General features: G+C 44.1%; 1 protein-coding gene across 1 annotated transcript in view; it reads left to right on the top strand.

The window, feature by feature from the left end:
* Window positions 1–14238: 14238 nt before the first annotated feature.
* The window catches only part of LOC142570574 (uncharacterized), a 51254-nt gene continuing 38586 nt past the window's right edge, over window positions 14239–26906 (top strand). The window contains exon 1 of the mRNA XM_075678946.1: window positions 14239–14478. Within this exon, the coding sequence (XP_075535061.1) occupies window positions 14356–14478 (123 nt within the window). The 5' untranslated portion in view covers window positions 14239–14355. The remainder of the gene's footprint in view (window positions 14479–26906) is intronic.

The raw sequence follows: 26906 nt of genomic DNA, 5'->3' as shown, positions 1-26906 counted from the left end.
AGGCGTTCCGCAAGGGTCCGTCCTTGGCCCGCTTTTATTCCTTATATACATTAACGACCTACCAACTCATGTATCTTGTAATATCCGAATGTTTGCCGATGGCTGTGTTATTTATCGCACTGTTGCCAACGCCTCTGATCAATTAACCCTTCAAAGTGATCTTAACCATGTAAAGCATTGGTGCGATGATTGGCTCATGGAACTTAACCCTCACAAATGCAAAGCCTTATCTTTCAACCGCCGCCGCTTTCCACTTGTTTTTTCTTATGCGATTAGCAGCGTTCCTGTCGAAGCAGTTCAATCGTTTAAGTATCTGGGAGTCCCTTTCTGCCATGACCTTTCTTGGGCTTTGCACGTCACTAACGTCATATCATCTGCAAATAAAACACTTGGATTTTTGCGACGTCATCTACATAACGCACCTAAGAACGTAAAATTGCTCGCTTATAAAACTCTCGTGCGAACAAAATTGGAATATGCTTCACCAATTTGGAACCCGCGACAAGCTTATATTCAAGACGCCCTTGAGTCACTTCAAAGCCGTGCCACTAGATTCATTCATCGTTCGTATTCTTATGATGTGAGTGTGCCATCACTAAAATTAGAATCTAATTTACCCCTTCTCTCATGTCGCCGCCGTATCGTCAGTCTTTGTTTATTCTATAAACTCTTTCACAGCTCGATGGACATCCCGCCATGCATTGTTCCACCAACACGCATATCTAACCGCACTGGTCATCCTCTTCAAGTCGCGCGCCCACGTGCACGCACCGTTACTTTTTCTACGTCATTTTTTCCTCGCACAGCGGCTGACTGGAATGGCCTTCCGGGTGGCACCGCTGCCATCCCTTGTCCATCCACCTTCATGGAAAGCGTCACCAATCACCTTTCACCATAGATTAACACATGGTTTCTCCTTATTTCTGTGTAACCCACCCCTTATGTAATACCCCGTTACGGGGTCTTTAAGGAATAAAAATGAAATGAAATGAAACACGATAACAAGCATGCGCATGTCTTTGTGTTACGTCAAAAAAGTGCTATGGTGCCTTGTAGCATGGACATACTCAGGAATTCTGGACATTGCACCTTCACCATTTTGTGGAACTTCATGGCAATGCACATGTTTGGCGCATTATAGTCTGCACGGCTGCTTCGCCATAAAAATCCCAAATCATCATCAGCAATGCACATGCGTAACTAAGTGGGCAAAATTTTAGACAATTTTATTTCTGTATAACAGCCGAGTATCAACAAGCTTCAACAGTCTGCGCTAATAGGTTGTCGTTTGTAACAACATATGCATTTATGGCACTTAGTCGGAACATTGGTGGCGCGTTAAAGCAGTGTTTTGTTCGGGGGATGGGCGGTCATCTCACACGACAGTAGCAAATAGTATTGCACCCTCTCGGCAGAGGGCACATTGACTCGAAGAAGCGCGAAATTTAAAGCGTAAACCGAGTCATTACAGCTGGAGTTTCGAACAGTAATTTGTAGAGCGAGTGTCATTCAGTCGGTTTGCACGCGCATGTTTCTGCGAAGCAACAGGGAAGAAAAGAGAGTATATTTGTGTGTGCACACCTTGAGCATGCGTGCGCATGCACTCGTATTTGCATGAGCGCGCATGTTTGTGTCTTAGTATTTGAATATGCGCGAGCACCAGTGCGCGTATCCGTGTTGGAGCATACGCGTGTTTGTGTGTCCATGCAGTTTTGTGTGCATGCATGCGCACACTTTCGTGCTTGCGTGCGCGCGGGCTCGTGTACATGTGAATGCGGGCGAATATGTGCCACCCACACAGACGCGCGCGCGCGCGCGCGTTTGTGTGTGTGTATGTGTATGCGTGTGGGTGTGTGTGAGCGCTTCCCCGCTTACGGGCCTACTCTCCCGGATAAATGGTATACAGAGTTTATTTAAGCTCTTATTTAAATATACCAGACAAGAAAGAATGATTGCATCTATAGCACTATCTGCATCTGAAAGCGAAATCAAGGCAAAAATAGCAACAACAAAAAAACGCCTGAGCCGTCAGTATCGCCGCCCCAGATTTCGTCACGATGGCAGCGTCACCATCGGCACGGCTCCGTGAGCCGCTGCCTAGCTGTTCACCTTCGTTACCTTCTTTCCCATGGCGGCAAGCCGTCGGCAAGCCGGCAAGCCGCGGCAAGCTGGCGACGCGCTAAACCTGCACCATCATGGCGTCATGCACTACTTTTATGACCAAGCAAGCTTTTGGCGGCACACATTCGCTGGTATATCGATATTAAAACTGTGAACTGCTTACTTTTGCATAAACAGCGCTAAGATATATCTTTTGCTCGCGTGCTCCTATCTACAAATCTAGAAGGAGAAATCGTTTTTCTGGGCAACCACTGCAACACATTTCGTGAGGTTTGTTGCATTTAAAAGAAAGATTTGAAGTCTACTGACCATTGGTTTTGAATTTTTTATTAAAAAGTGGCAAAAAGCATAAGTTTCTAGAAAACTAAACTATCAAGTTTACAATGTTCTAACTCAGCAAAGAAACATTGTGTAACAAATATGTGAATAGCATCTAATAGTACTACTAATGCGGACAAAATTGATATGTAACACATGAATCTCAAAAAAAATGTATAATATGTAAATACAGCTTTTGCAGGACCATTGTACACAACGTAAGAAATTCACGTAAGATATCAAATGACATATCAAATTTGTCCGCTTTCTTTGATGTAGTCGAGGCCGTTTACAGAACCGCGATATATTAAAAATTAAATTGTGGGGTATTACGTGCCAAAACCACTTCCTGATTATGCGGAACGCCGTAGTGGAGGACTCCGGAAATTTTGACCACCTGGCGTTCTTTAACGTGCACCTAAATCTAAGTACGCGGGTGTTTTCGCATTTCGCCCCCACCGAAATGCGGCCGCCGTGGCCGGGATTCGATCCCGCGACCTCGTGCTCAGCATCCTAACACCATAGCCACTGAGCAACCACGGCGGGTCGAACCGCGATATATGTTCTTGATGCAGAGCTAATAATGTATAAAATTAGAACTTCTATTTCCTTTTTCAAACTTTCAAAATCTGAAATGTTTAAAATAAAATTGAGGCCCTAACTAGAAATTCCGCTTCCAACAGTCACTAGAATTTAACTTTGTCTCTCAAATGCAACAAATTTCATTAAGGTAGGTCCCGGGGTTATCTCAGGAAGACGTTTTTGCGTTTTACAAGTATTTGAATAGGTTGCGTCGGAGTTGGACCTGAGCTAAAGCTTCCTCTTAATAAAAATTAAAAGCGGACTGGCCGCCAGGAACACGCCTACGGAGCCACATTAGTGACATCACAAAAGGCTACGTGCGGTCAGGTTGACTTTACAGACTTTTTATTTCTTCGTCAGTTACGCTTTCCGAGACCGTTTAATTGTAAAATATTTGTTCGCATAGCTCTTCCAGAAGCATGTTTAATCAGAATGTCTTCGCTAGGCTAGATAATCTGGAGGACGTGCTCCAAACTACTTTTTTTCTTCAGCCATTTAAGATCAATAATTTAAAATATCATTAACGTAGCTTCGTTAATTACGCACACAACTTCTCAACTTATTCTTATCTAGAGGCTACCAATACGAACATTCCGATGATAAAATGACCTCCCCAAGCGCTATATTGGTTAGTGCTTTTATTTGTTGCAGTTAAAAACAGCCCGCATATTGATAGTGCAGTAGGCTTCGTATAAAGCGAGCAGGAAACCATGGTCAGGTTTTTTTGTGCAAATAATGTTCATTAGCTTAAACGCACTTCCTCAGCCGTGCACTTCTGCCTTTACAATGGATTCGTCTACATTTACAAGAAGCACCTGAGCGCCACGATACATAACAGAAGGTGTGCGAGAACATTGTGTGCGCTCCCGATTACATTTGTGATCGTTGCTGGCATCGGGCTTGATTTCGTGGTGTCATTAGGAATAAAGAGCCGGGGAACGGTTAAGCTTTGCTTTAAGAGTGGAACACGATAGCTTTCAAAGATCCCTGATTGCTTCTGATGCTTCCCAGCAACTGCAGCTTATGTAACTGTAATGTATACCTGAAACAGCTGCTGGCGAACTCTACGCACAAAGGCGAACGTTCTGGTAGAAACGCGGCCTCTTGCGTGGGCCGAACCCGGAGGTAGTGCACAGCCGCGCCAAGAAAATTACATCATTTGCAGGTTTCTAATGTTGTTTCGCACTTTTATTATTTCAGTTTTAGAATAAAGGAAGGAAAAGAGAATCAGAAGGCAGGGAGGTTAACCTAATAATGTCCGGTTGGCTACCCTACACCGGTGAAATCGGAAAGGGGAAAGCAAAGATGACAGGGAGAGAGAGGAGGGAAGGAAAGAACGAAATTAGTGGTTAGTTCGCTGATGCGTGTGATCTAAAAGTAATCGGACTAATAGTCCCAGCAGACGTTCACACAAGCCCGTCGTCCTCAAAAGGCACAAAAGTCTCTTCACCGCTTTATGGGCCGACGAGGTGCTCCAGCAGCAGCTGCACGGAAAGCGGCCGATTGTCCAGTTTTTGGAGAGCGTTAGCAAGTTCTTGTGTTCCTGGGGCAGTGGCACTGCAGGTGATCGATATTTTCTTCGGTGCCCCAGATCTCGCATGCTGCACTGTCGGTCACTCCAATTAATGTAGAGTATGCCTTTGTGAAGCCAACTTCTAACCAAAGGCGACAGAGAAGCGTAGCTTCAAGCGGAGGAAGTCCGAATGGAGGTCGGAGTTGTAGTGAGGGGCTTAATCGATGCAGTCATGTAAGTGTTAAGTTTGGCGAGTTCCACTCGGTCAGTGTGAGACTGCGTGCCAGGGGTCGAAGCTTCCTCGCAGCGTCTGTCATCGAAGGCGGAATCGGAACGCTGTGTTCTTCTTGATGTGCTGCGCGAGTAGCGTTATAGGCGGATTCATTGCCACTGACTCCACAATGGCCGTGTACCCATTGAAAGAGCACCTCGTGAGCTTTTTGTTGGACGTGATGGTGAAGTTTCACGATTTCGTTGTCAGCTGTTCATGACAACCGCGTCGGAGAACTGACTGCGTGCACTGTAATGCCGGTTTTGAGTCACAGAAGAGAGCCCATTTTCTCAGTTTTAGAAGATTTAACATAAAACGTATGCGCTGTCGATCTAGCAAGGCATGGCATATACACATGCCGAAATATGTACTAAAATTTTCGCTCACTGACAACGCCGCCGACGCCAACAGGAGATTTTCTTAGACACAGGGCCCTTAACCCTCTCGCGTTAAAGCAGCTGCCTGGAGGAAAGCATCGAATATATTCTTCAGTACATTGCAACAGGCGGAGCAGCGCGGACATGTACGTCAGAATGAAAAGTACTAATGTATTAGGATGGGCGTTCGCGGAATATATTTTGGCTGGCTATGTTAAGACCTAAAAAAGTAAATATCGTGATTTTGGGACGATTATTGCTGACATCTGTAATGTCACGTGAAATATGAGCTCCGACACAGTGCCCGTGATGGAACTGGCCCCTGGACTACAGGGCTACATTGACACGTGAAATACTGTTGTAATAACTACCAGTAATGTGAAGGTGTTTGGCACTGAAACTTTTGGTATGTCTGCGCCACTGCGCAGTCTTGGCGGCCCCTTTAACTACGTGCATTAAATTTCAGCTAATTGAAGCAACAGTACATTATTTCTTTTTACGGGTGAACTTCCTTTAGCGTGTCACTACTGTTCCAAAGTTATCGCTTAGCTCAAGACGCGCCTGCATGTATTTCAATTATCCAGAGTATAGTCACGGTTTAAATAGCGAAAGAGAGTTATCTAATCAGATTGCACACGTGAAGCGAATACTGGCGTATACATTGTCGATCACATTTCAGCGCCCGCGATCGCGCTGCAATGTGCAACCATTCCAATCTGATGGACCGATGCTTTCATTCATAGATCAGATTCAGAGGAAGCACTATTTTGCGCGCAGCCATCGTTGTGCTTTGATTGTTATTTTCTTTTGCAGCGCTAGCTCGCCTTTATAATGAGTTACATTCGTGACTCACTCTTTTCGAACTGCTTTGTTCTGTACATCACTACAACTTGACAGTATAGACATGCTACATCTTCATTGAATGAATACTGAGAAATGGACTAGGATTTTTGTTGCGTGTGTGTTTACTCATTTATACAAATAATTTATTATTCACAACTGACTTTTCAATGTAAGAAATTGTAAATGACAGCAACCTGGACAGTCACAGAAAGCCTCAAGAATACAGACAATTTAAATACTTATTAGTCTGCTTTCGCCTGATGGCGTGGAAGGAAATTCCAATAAAAATATCCTTAGGAAAATGAAAGGTCCATGCACTAGAAAACGTTTCATCTGAGTTTCTCTTTTGAAAGCTGATACCGACTTGAAGGTGCTTCGTATTAGGGGTCCTTGACGTATGTCGAACCTTCGAACAAAGGGCCATTCCGATTTTTTCTCTACAGGAAGGCGTGTTACCGTCCTGCCTTTCACTCCGGTTCACAACCACGCAAAAGACGAAAGTTCTGCGTGAGCGGCGTCGTTAGTCCAAACGGACGAGCTACCGTAACTGACCTCGCCTGTATCGCTCTCATATACGCTCGGATAGGCAATGTATCTTTTAAATCGACGCATTAGGAATCCGAAAAAGGCTGCCCTCGACTGGCGCAGCTAGGTTTCTTTCATTTTGTACTTCGTCCTTTGAGAGATGAGGCAGGCCACCGACAAAAGAAAAGTGCAACATACTAAATAATAGGGCAGATAATGGAAATGCGCAAAGCAAGGAGTTTAACCATGGACTTGCCGTACTGTACATATAGAGAAGGAAAAAAAATTAATGGTAATTTAGTGCTAAATGCGAGAGAAAGGCGGTAAGCATTACGTTGCACCTCTCTCTCTCTCTCTCTCTCTCTCTCTCTCTCTCTCTCTCTCTCTATATATATATATATATATATATATATATATATATATATATATATATATATATATATATATATATATATATATATATACCTTTCCCTCGGTACCCGCTTGCCATACTGCACACGCTTAACTTTTTATCCACTTCAACAATCCTAATGCTACGTATTAAAATATAAACACAGAGATAAGGAAAAAAGAATGAAGAGGTCGCGAAAGTGCACCCTGCAGTACACACTGTGCAGACACTTTCAAGAACCACAGTTGGTTTTGGTGGTCTCTTGTATTGAATAATGCTTAGACCATTTTCCCAGGATATTCGTCTCCGATAGTGGTCTGCCTTCGAACTGGGTAATAGCTGCTCACTGAGCAGAGTGTTGAGTGTGGAAGTGGCAGAGAAGGTGCTTTATAATGTCTCGTCACCAACCGAAAACTGTATGCCCGCTGCTGGACATTCCCAGAAAACTGTATATGCGACGCCCAGTCATACGCAACATAGCAGCACTGTTTTGCAATGACAGATTCCAGGTGAGAGAGAGGATGATTATGGAGATGAAGAGACGCTATCTTTTGCAGCAATTAAGGATTGAATGAGTGAGTGAATGAATTCATTAAAAAGAAAGGAGAAACGAACGTTGGTGGAAGCACGTCGCCGTACCTTGGGAAAGCACCTAGGTACAGAAAGAGAAAATATTTAGAGCCCAGGTGGCAGGCGAAGTCGCAGTTAAGGGTCGAGAAAATGCAAGCGGCAATTTCAGAAACTAGTTTAATTTCAGTGTAGATCTGTGATACAGCGAGCAAATGATTGGAGGCACCGTCCAGCATGCGTTCTTTGCGGTAGTATAAGCACCCCCCGTTCTTGGTAAATAACGTTTGCGAAATACCAATCTTGGCAATTAGTTATTAATCGGCCATACCTCGCCGCGTATCTATTAGTGACAGGCTCTGTGAAATACAGCTGCGCTGTTGCGTCAACTTACGACCATACTGTGACTCTTGCGGTTACGGTCGCAAAACTCGTGACCCTTGCGTTTGCGGGAATACTATAAACGTCGGTTTACTGCACAGGTTAGAGAACAGACGGTTTAGAACATCGTTTCTCGCCTTACATGCGCTCAACGCAAGCACCTTTGCAGTATGTTATGGTCCGGGTCCCTTCAAGACAAACGAGAGTTATAGCTCAGCGAGACAGCAGGCCAGCGTGCCCAGGGGAGGTATTCTGTAAGAGTCCACCCTGTGGACTGTCCATTTCGGCCGCTGCTGATTGGATGGAGCTGTACGAGCGAGGAGTATACGAACAGCCCTAGCCAATCAGCAACGGCCGAAATAAACAGTCCACTAGTTGGACTCTTACAGAATACCTCCCCAGTAATTTAGCGTGGACGCCAGTGTGCATGCGCGGTAAAACATGCGCAGTGGCGTCTACGCTGGCTCGCTGTGCCCGGTGGCTCAAAGACGTGAACGCCAACATAAGAGCGCATTAGAAGACAGGGTGCCGTCTTGGGCCTCATGCCAAACATATTCAAGCCAACAGTCTATTAGCAACCATGCTGTTATTTCTATGCAAAGAGGTTATATACTTAAACTTCTGGAGTGCCAGTCGCAGCCGCCGCATACGGGAGTGCGTGAAGCCGGCGGCGGCCATATTGCTAGAGGAAAAAGAACGCTGCTCCTTCATATATGTGGCCGCGGTGTACGCGAGGCGCTCCCCGTTCAGCGATGAAAACGAAAATTAAACCCCTTTAAGAAGTATTTAAGAAATTTGTGACAAATATCAGTCATGGTGGCGGGTGTCATGATGGTGTGTCATGGTGGCGGGTGCATTGTGTTTTATAAGATCTTGTCGTACAAGCCATCGTTCGCCAGGAACTTGAAAACATTGGTTTACATTCAGCGTGTGCTGTCGCCCATCCCAGAGTTAACAAACGCCCTTCTTCTATTTTCGCTCCACCTCGACGCTTCTCTCCGCGTTATCGCAACCCGACTGAGTGAACTGCGGACGACCAGCCAATATGTTTCACCTGTCGCCGCATTGGTCATGTAGCCCGATACTGTCGCAACTCGTGGCACTGAACGCTTCGCACGCCTACCAACCTGGACCGTTTTGTTGGAAATGCCTGTGATGTTTCGCCCACCGCCGAGTCTAACAGCGCCGACAACTCTGCTACACATGGTACAGTCACTCACCATCGCCGCGCAGACACCAGTCTCGTTCACCGCAAACACGTCGCCCATTTTCCCGTTCGCCACAGCCCCGTCGCCTTTCGCCCAATGGGTCTCATACATTCAACACATCCCGGACGCGCCAGATACAGTGGCCCTGCAGGAAACAGGGTCCATGTCTCTATCCTTGCAGGGATATCACGTGGCATCCGTAGCATCGCGTTCCGTTATTCTTATTAATGAAACCCTTCCCTTCCTAGACGGACCCCTACGGGGGTCCTTCAGAAAGAAGAACCGAGTACACGAGATGATCCCGTCCAACTCACCATCGGGAAAAGGACTGCTACTTGACAATATATACAGACGCTCTAAAGATTTACCACATAAGATTTACCACATAATGCAGATGATGCATTATGGTCATTGTGCGCATGTCTGATTTTCCTTAAACGTGCTGATTTTCCGGTGATTTACCTCCCCCTCACCATTCCCTTACCACCCATCAGGGTTCGATGTGGCGCCATATCCAGACCAAAGCATTTATTTTACGTTGGCCTCCATAATCCACAATGCAGCATCTGCTGAGCGCCCCGGGTTGATCTTTTGCACTATTTGTGGAGCTGCCCCAAGCCTATGGCGGTAAAGCATATTCCCAACCCTTGCTCTTCCTCGTGGAAGGCCGCTCTTCGGACCACTTGCTCGCATGACCAGCGCTGGCTGGTAGACCGTGATCTCATTGACATGTCGGCTGGGGGGCTCCCGGACGTCTAGGGGCCCACCCAGATTTAAATAGATCGAATAAAGTTTTATCCATCCATCCATCCGCTCGCTTCGGCGGCGTGTCTGTGGCTTGACGCATGCACCGGGCGCGTGTGGCGTGTCACTGGCGTGTCGATTGTTAACGGAAGAAAAATAAGCCGCAAAGCATAACTTTAGTTGCACAAAAAACTATATAGCTTTAGCGGGAACGAATAAAAAAATTAGAACAACGTGTGTTAACTTAATTTCACATTCCTTTTTTCCGGTGGTCGCGGCAGTTAACGGACGGTATCAATACAACTGGCAATGACCTTTCCCGTTGCCATTTGTCACCGAGTGTCCCCTCTTGTTGAATTTCTTTCTTTATTCCCTGCCCCATCGCGTGCGCAGCACACTGCCGCACCAAGCAACAAAGTATTAGGGCCCCAATAACTTCGAGCGCACTTTCCCAGCTTGTGTGGTGTCTAGGTGTCCGCGCAGAGGAAACTAGTGCAAAACAACGCTCTTCCAATGGGAAAACAGCGGGAAACCGGGGTTAAAAAACGCGTTCCAACCGCCCGCTTCCCTTTATCGGAACAAGGTGGGAGCACGTGATCTAACTTTGTACGTCAGAGCGATTTCAGCGCCCGCATCTCTAGAAGTGGGCCTCGCTCCCAATATTGACTCAACACGCCTAGAAAAACAGCCATCGCAGATTCTTACATCGGACCCACGGCAGAATAGCTCTCCCTTTTTTGCCGTGCAGCGTCAGGGGTGAAGAAAACGTTCAACACCAGAAACACCCGAATTAAACCAAGATCAAGCAAACCGCAAAGGCGTCCGGTGAATGAATTGCGTATCTGACACTTGCAGCAGATGAAAAACAGCAAGTGGCAAAAGAAAATGCCCCTATATCACAAAAATAAAATGCCCGCTAAGTTTTAATGGCCGAAGGAATGGAGCATTTCACCTACGAGGCAACGACTGGTCGCCTGGGGGATTGTACCTGGTGGGAAACTCCCCAACTGCAATGAAATCGAAAGTATTGATCATGCAACCTTCCGATGCCGCACCGCCAAGACAAGTGGGAAATAAAAAAAAAATCTGTACACCTAGACATACATAAAGAAAAACACTCCAACGAATACAGAGGTTACTCATCGTCTTGATAATCATGTTTATAATGAAAACAAGAAGTTTGGCAGAAGCTACAAGAAAACCGGTAAGAGCCACCTTCTCAACCACGAAGGAAACGAGACACCTCCTCATGTGTTAGAACCTCACTGAACAGATAAGAAAAATCAAAGAAACTAGCTCGTTACCTAAGTGCCAAACACGCATATTTTTTTTAAAGGAAAATGGGAACTGAGAAAATAGATAGTTTCCTTTTAACACCACAACCACACCACAACACTCATTGCCACTAAGCGCCTGTCATGGCCCATTTATCGAGGCTCCTTATATATAAAAATAACAAAAAAAAAACAAAGGAAAGACACCGTATAAGCTCCCTGTTACCTAGATTACCTGCACTGCATGATTAGGCGGAAAGTGCTTTACACTTTTTAAGCAACTACACCCAGACCTCTAGATGGCTAGACTAAGCTTTCACGATTAATAGTATCATAGCGAGGGCATTTATTTAACTCAATTGCGCCAACCTCCGTGGTTGTTTAGTGCCTTTCGTGTTGCGCTGCTACGCATGAGGTCTCAGGATCAAATGCCGGCCGCGACATCTGCATTTTGATGGGGGCGAAGTGCAATAAATAAATAAATAAATAAATAAATAAATAAATAAATAAATAACGTGTACTTAGATTTAGGTGCACGCTAAAAAACCCCAAGTGGTCCAAATTAATCCTTAGTCCCTTACTATGGCGGGCCTCATAATAATATCGTGGTTCTGGCACGTAAAATCCGATTTTCTTAAAGTTTAGGCAATTGCGGCACAAGTGGTGGTGAGCGAACAGTTATTACATAGCACCGGATCGACATTTCAATACACAAATTACAACTGTGAACTTCTTGTATGTGCAAAAGAAAGCACGTTGCGCGGAGAAGCCCGAAGTGGCGGCATGAAATCCAGGACGTGGCAGCCGCATTTCCAGAGGGGCGAAACCCAGCAGCACTCGCGTGTTGCGCACTGACCCAGGTGCTCAAAATCAGCCCGTACTCGGCCATTATGGCGTGTCACAGTATATTTTTGGCACGCGAAACCCCAGGATTAACTTTTTAAAGGAAGAAATCTGCAAGTACCATTTTGCTCAGTTAGTTCATGTTATATAAAAATTCGCAGTTCCGCCTGAAAGGCGAAGTGCCCATTGCGATAGCGAATGAGTAGATAGCCGTGCGAAGTAAGCATAGTAGTTTTACCAGTCGTATAAACTTGTAAACATTCTCTTACTAACTAAATTAAGAATGATAGATTATGTAAGCGTGACTCAACGAGGACGTACAAAGAAACAGACGCACGGAGACAGCGCTTTCTTTGCGTGTCTGCTTCTTTCTAAGTCCTTGTTCTATCGCCTTCACACATTCTATCATGGATTCAAACCAACTAGCCCGCCAACGTGTTTTATCTAAATTATCCAGCATGGTGTCACGCGCGCAGAGGTAAACATGAACACATGTCACTCGATGACAATGGAAACTGCCTGTGAGGACGCTGTAATTTGGAATCGCGGCAGCAGCGGCTAGCCCATTGACCTCCGTGCATCTGTCGCTACAACGCGAACGAAACATAGAAAGCACAGCGCATACGAACCTGCCGGTACTAGGTGCACTCCGCAACCATCGAAGATCGCTTTGAATATGAAGCCCGCGCGCGCGCACTTTGGCCGCGTCGCAGGATGCCTTCAAGAGACACGAGCGCCGGCAACGCGTCCCTTCGGCGTCCGCCAAAAGGTAGTTTCACATGGCGCGATTGGGGCGAAAAAGATTGTTCTGCCGCGCACGTCGCAGAGCGATTTTCGCTGACAGCTTTCACATGCGTTTGCGGCAGCGCGATTTCCGTCGCAGCGACGCGCAAGGTTTTCCCCTGCTCACGGAGTATCCATGCCTGCATCGTTAAATAAAAACATGGAACCTAATCAACTATTCGAATGTTCCTGTTATTATTCGATAATAGAATAAGTAAATCATTTTTAACGTTTAAAAACGCTGAGACTTTATGACAGCTTGCAGATGCGGTGAGTGAGACGCTGCATAGCACCCTAAATATCAGCGTGCAGCTTGTGAGGCGTCGGTGGGGTGGTTCGGTTTGGTACACTCTAGTTTCGTTACGGTGACGGTGCTTCAATCCTTTCGTGCTGAAGCGGTAACCATCATTATTTCTTTTTTAGGTTCATGTTCGGTTTGGGGTCACGAACGTTCTAAGCGTATCTTGGTTTTGGTTCAGGTTTATTTCCGGCTAAAATTCTTGTTCGGGTGTGGTCTTCGGTTCAGGCTTGGTTTGACATTCTCAATTGCAACACAGATTTGCAGAATTCTTTCACCGAGTTATTCGATAGGTGTGATTTTTTTCTGTTATGTTCAGACAACCAAGGTGAAGACAGATTCGGATTGAACATAACTGCGAATAATATTGTGACTTATAACTGTGGCCAAAAGTTATGAGTCCTGGTATATCAATACGGTTAGATATTCGGAGCAGGTCTTGCGAAGAACACACATAAATAGTATGGCCCACTCTCTTCTGAAGCCACAGGCGATGGCGAACATTGCACACGGTCTGCGACTTATTGGTGATGGATCTGTTATAGCACGTGGCCGGGGCGGTCAATTCACAATTCTTGTCACCGCAGATGTACCACCCACCAGCTCTAACATACAAATATTTTCCATCAATACCCGAGTAACGCATCAAACGGACGGTAAATTCGTTGTACCTTTTGTTGCAACCGATGATACTCTTTCGTTGTAGGCCAGGGAAGCTCCTCAGCTGCATACTTTCATTTCTTAGCGTATACCTTGTATGGTTGTAGATAGTGCGCTTGTCTTAACGACGGTGATGACTTTTTTAGATTTCTACGCAATCTCACAGTATATTTTTGTTTTAACTAACATGGCAAGAGGTAAAGCTGTGCGCCCTGAGAGTGCATAAGTTCCAGTTTTTTGCGCTTTACGCCTATATTAAAAAACATACAAACATCGAAGAGAAACAGGTAATGAAATTCTTTTGACATCTTCAAATAACGTGCTTTTCCATCAACAGCGCGCAGGCAAATTAACCCTTTTGTCGGTCAAACCAAGTGCCATTTCAAACGACCATGATAAAACAGACGTAGGGGACGCAATCAATGCCAAAAGCTCGATAAGGCGTTCACTTTTGTGCTGCGTGTTGTCACTGCGGTCGGCACAGGCGAGACGAGAAATGTGAGCTCGTAGTTTCATTCTGCCCGTAGGCCGCCGTGAACCCTAATAACGGCTGTTTATATTCCTCCTCGCCAGTGCGCCTGGCTTCCCCGTCCGCAACGCCTCTGCCGAGCTGTAGTCTGCGAAGTGTAGCAGAGTCAGTGCAGTTTAGGCGAAGCATGAAGGCGCGCATAGAAAACGGCGTTGTGTACTCACCCTTCCCGAGCGTGGATATTCCTTTGTGTTCAGCCTACACAGTTATCAAGGATGCTCTGTCCAAAGCTCCTGAACGGGTGGCATTGGTGAGTGGTTTGATAATATACAAGGTCAATGTAAGTTCAACGTTTGCTGACTGCTGCGTAATAGCTTGGCGCTGGAAATTTCCTAGAAACTTGGAATGAAGCGTTGCACTGCACTTGAAACGTTTTCAACGTTGAAGTGGAATACAGGTGGAATGCGAATTTATATACGAATTTATTTTTTGTGGTTGATTTTCTGGTACTCTGTGAAAGATGCTGGGGATAACGGAGGCTTTATTCTGGGGAAGATTGCCGTGACATCCGTACACTGCGCAGTAGTGACAACTTGACCAACAAGTGACACACATTTAAAGATAATGAGAGAAAACAAGCTTGAACAAAACAGCTTCTGCGCACGTTGAACAAACGGAACAACTCTGTTCGTGCCATCATACAGTTATTTGAAATAAATTACCCAAGGCAATGCAGCTGACAACGCGCCTTTCACTAGAAAATGCTCTAATCAATATTTAGCACCGCAAAACTAGGCAAGCGCGGAGGTTGAAGTTTTCTATAGCAACTGCACCGTTAAGCGCCCAATTGTTTCACTGCGAAAGCTGTCCTCTTCTGTCGCAGGGAAAAAGGTTGGGCCGTGTTAAATGCACTGAGGTGTTCGCGGATGCCAGAGAAGGTTGCGCGCGCTACCGTGATTCGGTGCCATTCAGACAGTTTTGTTAAAGTCGCTTCGCAAGCGTCTTCACCTGTGGCGGCACTTGCGAAAACCTGCGAACTGTCAGAGGCATGCAGATCCGACGCAATGTTGGGATCGAAATGTCAAGAAGCGCGTTTGAGTTGAGGCGGAAACAGTAGTCGATGGCGCGAGCACATTGTCATGTGTAGCTATTAGCTCTCAGTGTCACGAATAATGCAGGCGATGTACGGCAGGCGGAAAGTTTCCGTTTTCCGGGGGTAGGGGGAGGGGGCGACCAGCTGTTCTAACCCCACCCAATATATAGACATTTACAGTAGGACTTGAAGATATTTTGAGTGACCTCACCTCGTAGAATTGTTCACAGAAGTGACTGCCTTATATGACTGTTAAGAAGACCTCGTACAATGAGACAAATCAGTTTCACACTCTGGATCGCCTTGCACCACGAAGAGACTGGCTTCTCCCGGTGGTGTAAACTTCCTTCGTGTAATTATAATGTGTAGTAATAATGTGTAATTATCTCATACTTCACTAACAAGAATACTGATTCGAAATTCTGATGAAACTGAACTTTCTTTACTGAGTCCTAAATGAGCGCTACTGCGCCTCTGAGATATTGATTCTTATTCCGAATGAATCCGGCTTGTCCTAATTTCGGTTGCTGGGTGAATTCTATATATCTATGACTTCTGCATAGAAGTGGCGATGAGTCCATCCCTAGTAAATGCTGTAAATTATTGTATATACTGGAACCGGTTGCAGCAACATATATCGCTATCTGCGTTCGGTTATGTCCGGCAAGATAGTGCATTTTTTTGTAGTTACGCTAGCTAAAGCTTCCAGCAACACGCACGCGCACGTATGTATTTAAGCTAATAAACAAGGGGCATGTCGCAGCAACAGCGTTATACGCTGTTGCTCTGCGTCATCTATCCTTCATAAAGCTGTTCGATTGTCGCGGAATACAGTTGCGTAGATATACAAGTCACTTGTTATAAGTGAGCGCGCGTCTTCTAGTGCGCTTGGTTGATTTCCTTGAACTTTGCCGTTCTCATTTTTTTTTAGAATGTCATTTCTACAACTGAGAATACTTTGATGCGTGGAAGGATTTCTCTTTTTTGTCTTTCATACAAAGTCATCACAGCGGAACTGCGGCATCATGCAAGTGTTGTAGGGATATTATTCTTGCTGCCTGTAAACTTTTCAAAGAAAAAGCCTTAACTCAACCACAAAAATAAAACATTACAGCCATGCATAAAATGCCTACCGGGCGTACAATATTGGGCGCAAGTGTTCAACTTCGTTTAGCTAGGAAATAACGGCAAGCAATCAAGCCATGCAAGTACAAGATTAAGCACGGCAAATATAAAAGCATAATGTCTGCACGGCAGCCGGATTACGATGGGGAGCGAACAGCGAAAACATCTGTGTACTTAGATTTAGGTACACGTTAAAGAACCCCAGGTGGTCAAAATTTTCGGAGTCCCCCACTACGGCGTGCCTCATAATCGTATCGTGGTTTTGGCACGTAAATCCCCATAACTAAAAAAATCATAACGTTTAACAGTAACTTTAAGAACATGTTCTTTAAGAACGTTTTCAACATCAATATGCTTGTAAGAAAGCAAATATGCATTAATATTGCTGACACGACTTATCGTTAGGACGGAAAACACATGTTTAAAGTTCAGTTTGTGTCCAAATGTCTACACAAAATAAAAGTACTATCTCATACATGCCTTAAGAGATGACCCAGGTTTTCAGGGGCACACAAGCTAGCAATGCCCATGCAGAAAGGCCTAAGTGGTAGACCTGCTGTCCCTTAGCTAAATTGGTCACCCCCCATTTAGCGCTAAAACATTTTATGGCATAGTATAATGTGCATGAAAATTGAAACTTTCCATGACACGCACGCTCCCTCCATGAAGTACGAATTGCCTTTAGCCAGTTTGAAGCTATCAGCATAATCCATACGCGTCCTAATACATTTTCTATATAAAACAGTTTGCAGAGGATGGTTGAGGTCACTGAGCTAGAGCTAGCTTTACTCATGTTATTTGGATAAGTAGAGCTTGAGCTTGATATCGTGCGTGTAGAAACAACCTAGGCAGCTCATGCGCAGTGACCGTTAAAAAGAGCGCATGATCAAGTTGCCAGTACCTACATGTGATGTCAAAGCAAATGTTATAATGAGTTCATATTCATCTGGTGGTGTTCATCTCCTGTGTCTTCGAGTCCTAGTTTTTTTTTCACGCAACTGTCTGAAGAATATTTACCATGTCACTAAGCTTTGCAATGAGTACAGTGATCTCACTAGTAAAACATTTAACACCACATTAGGTGGTTCTGTTTCCCTTTGTTAATTTATAGCTGCTTAAACAGGCATCTTGGAACGAAATGAAGTACTGGCTTATATGGCACAAGACACAACTAGGGCAGAAGATTCAATCATGCCTGCTGTCACATAAATTTTCACCCATTGCAGCTTGTAGCCAATGAATGCATGAACATAGTGTCTTTGGCAATATGTGCTGGCTTACACTGTAAGAGCACACTGCCCACAATAGTTATTATCTGCTTAGCACCACGTACTGGAAGCATAAGAAAATCGGGAAACATCTGGTGCAATTTTGTGTTATTTTCATAACAAACCCGCACATAAATTTATGGGTGCAGCTTTGTTACTAATGCGCAAAGCTCTTTGAGCACTGTGAAAGATAGCACGGAAACTTACAGTTAACAAGCCACAGTTGCTCAGCCTCTGTGCTGAACGCTGAATTGTTCCACGAAAAAAAATTGCGTAGTGGCCAATCGAGTGGGAGTTCCCATGTAGCATACAAATCCACGCATCACAATAGCCTTTTATTTCGTCTCGTCATGGTTATTATTGCAGAAAAATTATGCAGCGTTCTATGAAGAGTAAAATGGCCTGTATAATTACAACGGTGGCCATTTATTGAGTTGAAAACATGAGATGTCAGTAGTGCTTAGGATATCCTGCTCCTATGTGTAGATCAGCTTAGTGTGGACCACGTTCCTCAAAACGTCTTCATAATAGTACGTGTATTAGTTCCCAGGCACTTCTTTCTATATTCGTTAACACTTGCTTGAACATCATGGTCATTGCGCCACGAGTGATTTCCATCACCTAGAAATAAAGGTTGTGCACAGTTAATGTCAGAATGTGAATCAGACTATAATCTTTTGTAATTTTTCAGCTCTCCGAAAAGTAAGGGTGGACGTTCAGTCTTACTAGTATGGCATTTTCTCATGTTGATAACGCAAAGACAGCCCTGGACAGGAAGCACTCAACACAAGAGCTTCTATTGTGCCCTACCACGAATATGTCAGAGCATTTTCCATCATTTGAGCCGTTCTGGTGCTGGAGAAACTCTCCATCGCATAGAACGCCATGCACACGTTTTTCCAATAAAGAGACAACCTGACCAAAGTACATTTAGCCAAATTTTATGAAGACATGACCGTGTCGTGCAGAAACTGAAACGTGGAGTCTCCGCGAGTCATTTATACTCACATGCTTTTCTGGCTTATCACACCTCGTCTGAATGCAAAATGGGACCTTTCAGTTTTTAAGAGCACAATTACTTATTAGAAGTTAATTTTATATTCCACTTCAAATCCCGAATACGCTTCTACAAACTGGGTAAGTAAAACGAGTCAATTTCGCAACCCACCATCACATCTGGAACCAAGAAATATTGGAATTATCTGGCCAGGTCATGTCATTAGTACGACAGAGGTCTTGCTTCACAGAGGTCTCTGTCTGCCACCTTCTTCCTGATTTCGTAGTAGCAGTAGTATATTTATTTCTTGCACACACACACAAGCAAAGGTACAGAAGCGAAAGGTACTTCACACGCCAGACAAAGGCTTCCTGACCCTGTGCTTCGCACCAGATACACATGTAAAGAAAACATTGAATGCAGTATAAAAAAACATGAGCAATCACACCGTAATATTTCGAACTTGTGAAGACAGCTAATCACACACTTCTCATACTATAGCAAAGAAGAAGCGAAAAAATCTATGCACTCACACCTACGTATGACAAAAATAATTTTATTTCCATTAGAAAATGAATTTAATTTAATTTCCATAGAAGATCTGCACAGTAATGTTTAGCGTGGAGAAATTATGCTTTTCAAACAAGATTTCTTCACCTTTAATATTAAAAGCGTGTGGGCTAGCATCAAATACAAGCTATATTCCAATTCTATAACCCAGCTCATTGCCTTTTGTCGCATTGTGTGTTTTCCATTATTCGTCCTAGTTCTTGGCGATTCTAAACTTCTTCTAGGGGCGCAACGCTCACTATTGTCCTTGCGTATGTACAGCTTATTTTTATACGTGTATTTTAGTAGTTTAATACATTTGGCTCAACATTTGATGATTAATAAAGAGCGTATAAAAGTTAAAGCTACAGCATGTCTTGCAACACAACATGTAACGGGATTTGTACAACAGCCGATACTTCCTTCCCTTAATCACTACAATTACAAACTAGCCATGCTCTGTGCTTTCTGATATGATTTTTATTTGTTTGGCGAATTGGAGGATGCATTTTTTTAGTTCGCCCTTAGAAAATTTGTTTGTACAATCCGTTTTTATATAAATAAACAAACTGTCTCAAAGCATTCCCGCAAAATAAATATGCAGGCTTCACAGAAACACTATGCATGTATCCTATTACAACATTTTATACGTGCTTTTTTTATATATCCTGGCGCCAACGAGCGTAACTACGAAAGGCAGTTGAACAGGGTGTGAGTTCATGTGTACTAAAATGCTTATTCCATTGATAGCTTGGGTACTTTGCCGAGGAGCGAACGCCCAAGGCAAAGCTGATTTTCCTCACCATTGTCTGCAACAACGTGGCACTTCCTAAAGCACATCACAACTATGACTTTGTCATGCTTTTGTGGGTTGTGTAAAGAAGCTTGTCTGCTGACTAATTAGTGATTTATTTGGGCTACCAAACACGCACCTTCCTTTACGCACGCCAAATGATGTTGTGGTTAGTACTTGAAGCACAATATAACGATTGAATACCGTGCCCCTGCTTTCATGTATAATGATAATGTCACCAAGTACTAGGAATCAGCTTGAGGCCTTACCGTGTGTAAAATGTGGTACATTATGAGCATTTACTTGAACAATCTATATGGTGGTACTTTCTTTGCATGAATTGCTCAACCAACCTGGACAGAGCTGTTAAATGGGATGGTAAATGTTGTGTTTGTGCGTCCCTGTGTGGTGTCATAGAAATTGCACAATTCATAAAATCAATAAATAAATATTGTATTGTATACAGGACTAATTCATATTGGTGGGGGTGACCTCATTTGCTCTTTTTCACACTCGGCAAGTTAAACGTGGGGTGTTTAGCTAACTAGGTTCAAGTAAACTGAACAAATGAACTGTCACTTCTTGCATATGAAAAATACAATTGCTTCTCTGCTTGTGGCTTCAGCATTGATAGTTTGCCAATATTTTTCTGATTGTGTGCAAAAAAAAATATGACGGACTGTAACCGAGCGAATATCGCCAATTTTAGCGGGTGGGCGTTCTGCTCGTACAGTAACTCGAATCATTTTGACGGCAGTTCATCCCCATAGGCCGACTTTGATCATTTCGCTACTGCTCGCATATTTGGGAGATCTTGTGGCCAGAATATTGACATTTGCAGATTGTTTTTTTTGTTAACCGTTTATCCATAGCAAAATAAAACAACTAAAGAGTGCACCCTCCCAGGGGGCTCAGAGGTACAATTGACTGTGGCGCAACGGGCGACCGACCGGATCAAATCAACCCGACTTCCGGTTTCCGTTTTATGAGCGCGCAGTTGGAACGCTAGCTTGTATGCGCTATACTTGTATCAAACCTTTTGTTGCGTGCTATGTCGTTTTTGGTTAACCATGCAATACGAAACGCGTTATGCAAGAAAATAGATGCGAGACGCGTTGCGAGGCCAAATATTTACGTATTTTGCTTTAAAAGAATGCTCCATCCTGACTTCAACATTCTCCCATTATCAGCTAAAAGCTTTATTTATTTACAAGCATGTGTCATTTTGATATTTACACCTAATACAAAAACTGCGTGATCAGGCGTAACCTGCGAAAGCGTTTAATGAGCGACATTACGAACAAGGGAAATTTGCTTTGAAGGACATTACGTAGAACACTGACGCATGACATACGAAACCGCATACATGAGGTACAGGCGGGGACTAAAATAATGCGGGATGGGGAGCGCGTATCAAAGAGCATTACTGCGCTGTCTCACGAAGCAAGCACTTGTTTTCGAGACATGGTGTTGTGCTTGCATATCCGAGTTTTGCCCAGCCTAGGTATTGAATTGTGATAATTCCAGAAGGTTCCGTGGGGAGAGATGTGTCCGTTTCGGCCATTTCAGCGTGCCACAACGCACTGCAGCCTCCGCCAGCCGAAACAGACAACGCTGTCCTATCTTAATCTAATACGCGCGCTAATGAAGCGTGCAAAGTATTTATTAGTTGTTTTATTAGTTTTATCTGTTATGCGTACTTTCTCGTTTTCATCATCAGTTTGCGCAATGACGAGGATGCCTTTTTTTTTAGGAGAAATGCATTGATACGTGTACATTGTTTATTTTATTTTTTTTTTTTTTGGTGACACTGTCGCACCGAGTGAAACCTGTTAGAACTTATCGCTCGGGGCTGGGCCTGCGTTCAAGAATTAGAACTTTCTAGAGCATTCTCGCCAATTTTGAAGCGCAAGAGTGTTGTCCGTAATATGACAGCATGCTCGACGCGAATAGTAGAGTACATTCCAGAGCCTGCGCAGTCGTCCTCAATCATGATGACATGCACATTAACCTATATATATATATATATAGACGACGTGCTTCAACCGTAGTTGATATTTTCGCCGACTGCAGCTGATATCACGATAGCCGCTGAATTCTCAGGTGCAACGTGCCGTGGCTGCGCACCTGCCAACAAATGAAAGGAGGTACAGGTGCCTCGTTCCTGAACCCGGTGGCGTAGCTGAAAATATGTCAGCTAACTAGAGGTACCCCGGCATGTGCAAAACAATGGCCAATAGGACAGCCACTTGGAGCATTCAAAATGCTACACCTGCACATGGTTGACGTCAGTGTAATTACAGCTGTATGGAAGAGCTCTTGCAAAATATTTTAACTGTAAACTCCGAGGGTAGCAGGTCATATTGAGGCACATTATGTCGGAACTGACTGCTGGCAAAATCAAACGGAAGATCGAGCGTGTAAAGCACTTCACTGGAATATTATCTTGGCACTAGTCACAAATTTATTGGCGTGTAAGCAAAGGCCGATAAAAGAAACAGACGTCATGAACGACAGAAGTAAATAAGGCGGATATACAAGGCACCGACAAACTTTCCTTTGGGCGGCTCTGCTAAAATTGCAATGTGACAGCGTCTAGCCAATGAGAAAGAATCACTGGCTAAAATTTTCTAGTTCTGCGAGGAGGTCACAGCCTCTCTCAAACATATCTACGATAACTTTTCGGGCAGTGATTTACGTGTTTATTCTTTTTTCACCCGTATGGCTTCCTATCAGAAAAAGACAATTTGTAAATTACCAAAAAGAATCTTCCAATTACGCTCCACAATGTGATCTTGGTGAGGTATGGGGTGTTGTGCGACAAGGGCCAATGATGACAAAAGAGCGTAGGTAATGGTATGGTGCAGTAAATGGTGCGGTCAATCAATACCAAGGGGTCTTTGTGAAATCGCTGTATAGTAGCCTTAAATATTCCCTTTAAATAGCGTAATATATATATATATATATATATATATATGCTGATGATACGCTACGATGCGCATCTGTATCTGCCATAGCACAGGCATCTGCAAAGAGTTTGCTCGCTTGGGCACCAGCACAAGCGAGCAGCTTAGGTGCTTGTAAACGCAAGTTGCTTATATCCCCCGAAAGTACAAATTTTGCTTCGCGGAATCAAACGATGCATCTCATGATTGCTGATGTTCACAACAATATCTATACAGTAAAAATGAAGGCTTCCCTAAATTTGCATTCATGGAACTAGAGTTATCAGGCGCTTTCACGTTTCACAACGCATGTAACTGTTGAGAAATGAGGATTCTTTTCAAATACTAGTTTTCTACGCAAAAGCATTATTCATATTTATGACCCGCCGCGGTTGCTCAGTGGCTATGGTGTTGGGCTGCTGAGCACGAGGTCGCGGGATCGAATCCCGGCCACGGCGGCCGCATTTCGATGGGGGCGAAATGCGAAAAACACCCGTGTGCTTAGATTTAGGTGCACGTTAAAGAACCCCAGGTGGCCAAAATTTCCGGAGTCCTCCACTACGGCGTGCTTCATAATCAGAAAGTGGTTTTGGCACGTAAAACCCCAAATATTATTATTATATTATCATTTTTATGTTCTTATGTAACCACGTGCACTCTTATACCTATCATAGAAATTATCATGGCTCTATATTGCGCCACTCAAAAGTTACAGGCTAGTTTGTAGCACACATTCTGCTTGGTTAAAGTGAAACTGGCAAATTTTGGGCTGATATTTTCGAAATTTTTGAATGATAATGTGTAACTTATTACTTTTGCTAACGTCATGTTAGAAATACACCAAAAACCTATTTTATAATATTTCTGAAATATTTGGTAGCAGTCCCTTAGGAGGGAATTGAATGCCCTCATTTGGGTTAGAATGCTAGACGAAAAGCATGTATAGCATAACTGATTAGCTCAAGCAGGCTAGGCGATAAATAAAGCAGGCTAGTCAATAAATCATCGTCGTCATCATTGGAAATACCCGTAAGAGTCGTCCGAGTAGCGGAATCGGGGGAATGAAATAAGATTATAGGAATTACTTATCAGCAGTCAAAATAAGTAAGAGACGTTTAGAGCATTAATACAAAAATGAGGAAATAGATTGATAGAATCTGGGTCGTTAGAAGCAGGTGTTACTGCACAAGATATAATGATCATTATATTCGGCCTATGTTTTATGTCCGCTGCAGTTCAAAGGCGTGTCAGTGATCTCCAATTGCCCTGCCTTGCGCGAACTGATTCCATATATATATATATATATATATATATATATATATATATATATATATATATATATATATATATATATATATATATATATATATATATATATATGGGGTTTCTTCAACCTTCAGCACGCACGACCTGACGTAGCATATGCAGGAAAGTGACGACGAACCATTTGGAAGTAAGACGTGTTTACTTAACGTTTTCGACTGGTGGACCAGTCAGAGTCCAGTTTACTGTACGCTGACGAAGGCTGGTCTACCAGCCGAAAACGTTAAGTAAACACGTCTTACTTCCAAAAAGTTCGTCTACTCTTTCGTGCACGTGTGTGTGCGTGCGTGTGTGTGAGCGTGTGTGTGTGCGTGTGTGTGTGTGTGTGTGTAAACTAGCGAAGAAGCAAACCGAGGGGCTTGATTTTATTTAATCAGAATCACAAAAAAATTGGCTGAAGGCTTAGCTTGGTTAAGCCTGGATGATTGCGAAAGCAATACCCTTGGCTGCGCCTTGGTTCGGCGGATGATGTGGACATGGTTGCCCTTTGTTAAACTTATTGCTATACATCATCCGACATAGCGCAAGGCAGCGCGCCGACCACTGCGAGGAGCCGAGCTGTAGCCCCATTTATCCTCCTAGCGTGACGTCACACCAGCGAGCGCCCTCTCTCGGTAGCGCCGCGGCAGCGGCGCTCAAGGCTTCGCCTCCACCATCGATGCCGCGAGCTGGGGCCCCGTTTCTTGGTCTGGCGTGACGTCACACCAGCGAGCGCCCTCTCTCGGTAGCGCCGCAGCACTGGCGCGCAAGGCTTCGCCTCCACCATCGATGCCGCGAGCTGGGGCCCCGTATCTCGGTTTGGCGTGACGTCACACGGTCACGTGACGCGCAGCTGTGTAACGAGGCACCACGACCACCGAATGGCCGAAAGTGCGAGCAGTATTGCTTTCGCAATAAAAGCCAGCAGTCAATGAAGTCACGGAAAGCATAGAAGAAAATAGCTGTGGTTGAAATTGAAATGAAGAAAAAATATATATAATCGAAATGAAAGTTGACGGAAATATAACTTGTCGCCACTGGGAACCGAAATCACAACCTCCGCATTACACGTCCATTTCACTACCAATTGTGCTACGGCAACGGCCGTCCACTTACTTGGGTATTTATGTTTCTGCTATATGTAGCCTTGAGAGTGTTAGCCAGCGCCATCCAGAGCCAACGTGGGCGGATGTGGAACATCTTTTTTTGTCCAATGGCATCAGGTAGCCCGTGAACTTATGAGAGCAGCAGCAACAAGCAAGCAAGCAAGCAAGCGAGCAAGCAAGCGAGCAAGCCAACGAGCAAGCAGGCAAGGAAAGCATGCTGCTGCTGCTCATTAGGAGAATGACTGGATGAATAAACAAAAGAATGGACGCATAAGACAAAATTATTTTCGGCATACGTGTGAAGCAATAAATGCGATAACATGTTAGAATATTGCACAAATTTTAAGACTCCTAAGTGTAGTGGCCGAATGAATCAAAGTAAATGTAAGCTGACTAAGTAAAAACGAGCTGTTGTGCTAGGGACGTCATCTGTATGAATCATGCTATTGGGAATTTTAACCTATGCTTATGAATAAAAGCCAACGTTTTTCTTAGCGAATTTGCTATCACAGTTCAATGTCGGGTCTGTTTTGGATGTCTCTTTCGTGGGCCGATCCCTGTGGTTCTACACGGCCCAGCCAATAAAGTTACATCAAGTTATGTTTTTAAGGACCTTAGTGTTGAAGACAGGACATTAGTGTTGAAGCAATGAATGACAATCTTGTGGACACAATTAAGGAGTGTGCAATAGAACTCGGTGGTAACTCCGTTAGACACGATACCAGTAAGCTATCGCAGGGGACGAAAGATCTGATCAAGAAACGCCAATGTATGAAAGCCTCTAACACTACAGCTAGAATAGAACTGGCTGAACTTTTCAAGGTAATCAACAAGCGTAAGACAGCTTACCTAAGGAAGTATAATATGAATAGAATTGAACATGCTCTCATAACGGAGGAAGCCTAAAAGCAGTGAAGAAGAAACTAGGAATTGGCAAGAATCGGATGTATGCGTTAAGAGACAAAGCCCGCAATATCACTACTGATATGGATGAGATAGTTCAAGCGGCTGAGGAGTTCTATAGAGATTTATACAGTACCAGTGGCACCCACGACGATCATGGAAGAGAGAATCGTTTAGAGGAATTCGAAATCCCACAAGTAACGCCGGAAGAAGTAAAGAAAGCCTTAGGAGCTATGCAAAGGGGGAACGCAGCTGGGGAGGATCAGGTAACAGCAGATTTGTTGAAGGATGGTGGGCAGATTGTTGTAGAGAAACAGGCCACCCTTTATACGCAATGCCTCATGACCTCGAACGTACCGGAATTTTGGAAGAACGCTAACATAATCCTAATCCATAAGAAAGGGGACGCCAAAGACTTGAAAAATTATAGACCGATCAGCTTACTGTCAGTTGCCTATAAACTATCTGCTAAGGTAATCGCAAATAGAACCAGGAACACCTTAGACTTGTATCAAGCAAAGGACCAGGCAGGATTCCGTAAAGGCTACTCAACAATAGACCATATTCACAATATCAATCAGGTGGTAGAGAAATGTGCGGAATATAACCAACCCTTATATATAGCTTTCATTGATCACGGGAAAGCGTTTGATTCTG

This window comes from Dermacentor variabilis, chromosome 2 (genome assembly GCF_050947875.1).
Source record: "Dermacentor variabilis isolate Ectoservices chromosome 2, ASM5094787v1, whole genome shotgun sequence".
Classification (NCBI taxonomy): Eukaryota; Metazoa; Arthropoda; class Arachnida; order Ixodida; family Ixodidae; genus Dermacentor; species Dermacentor variabilis.
Note: the sequence above shows the minus strand (reverse complement) of the source record. Positions and strands in the feature narration are given on the sequence as shown.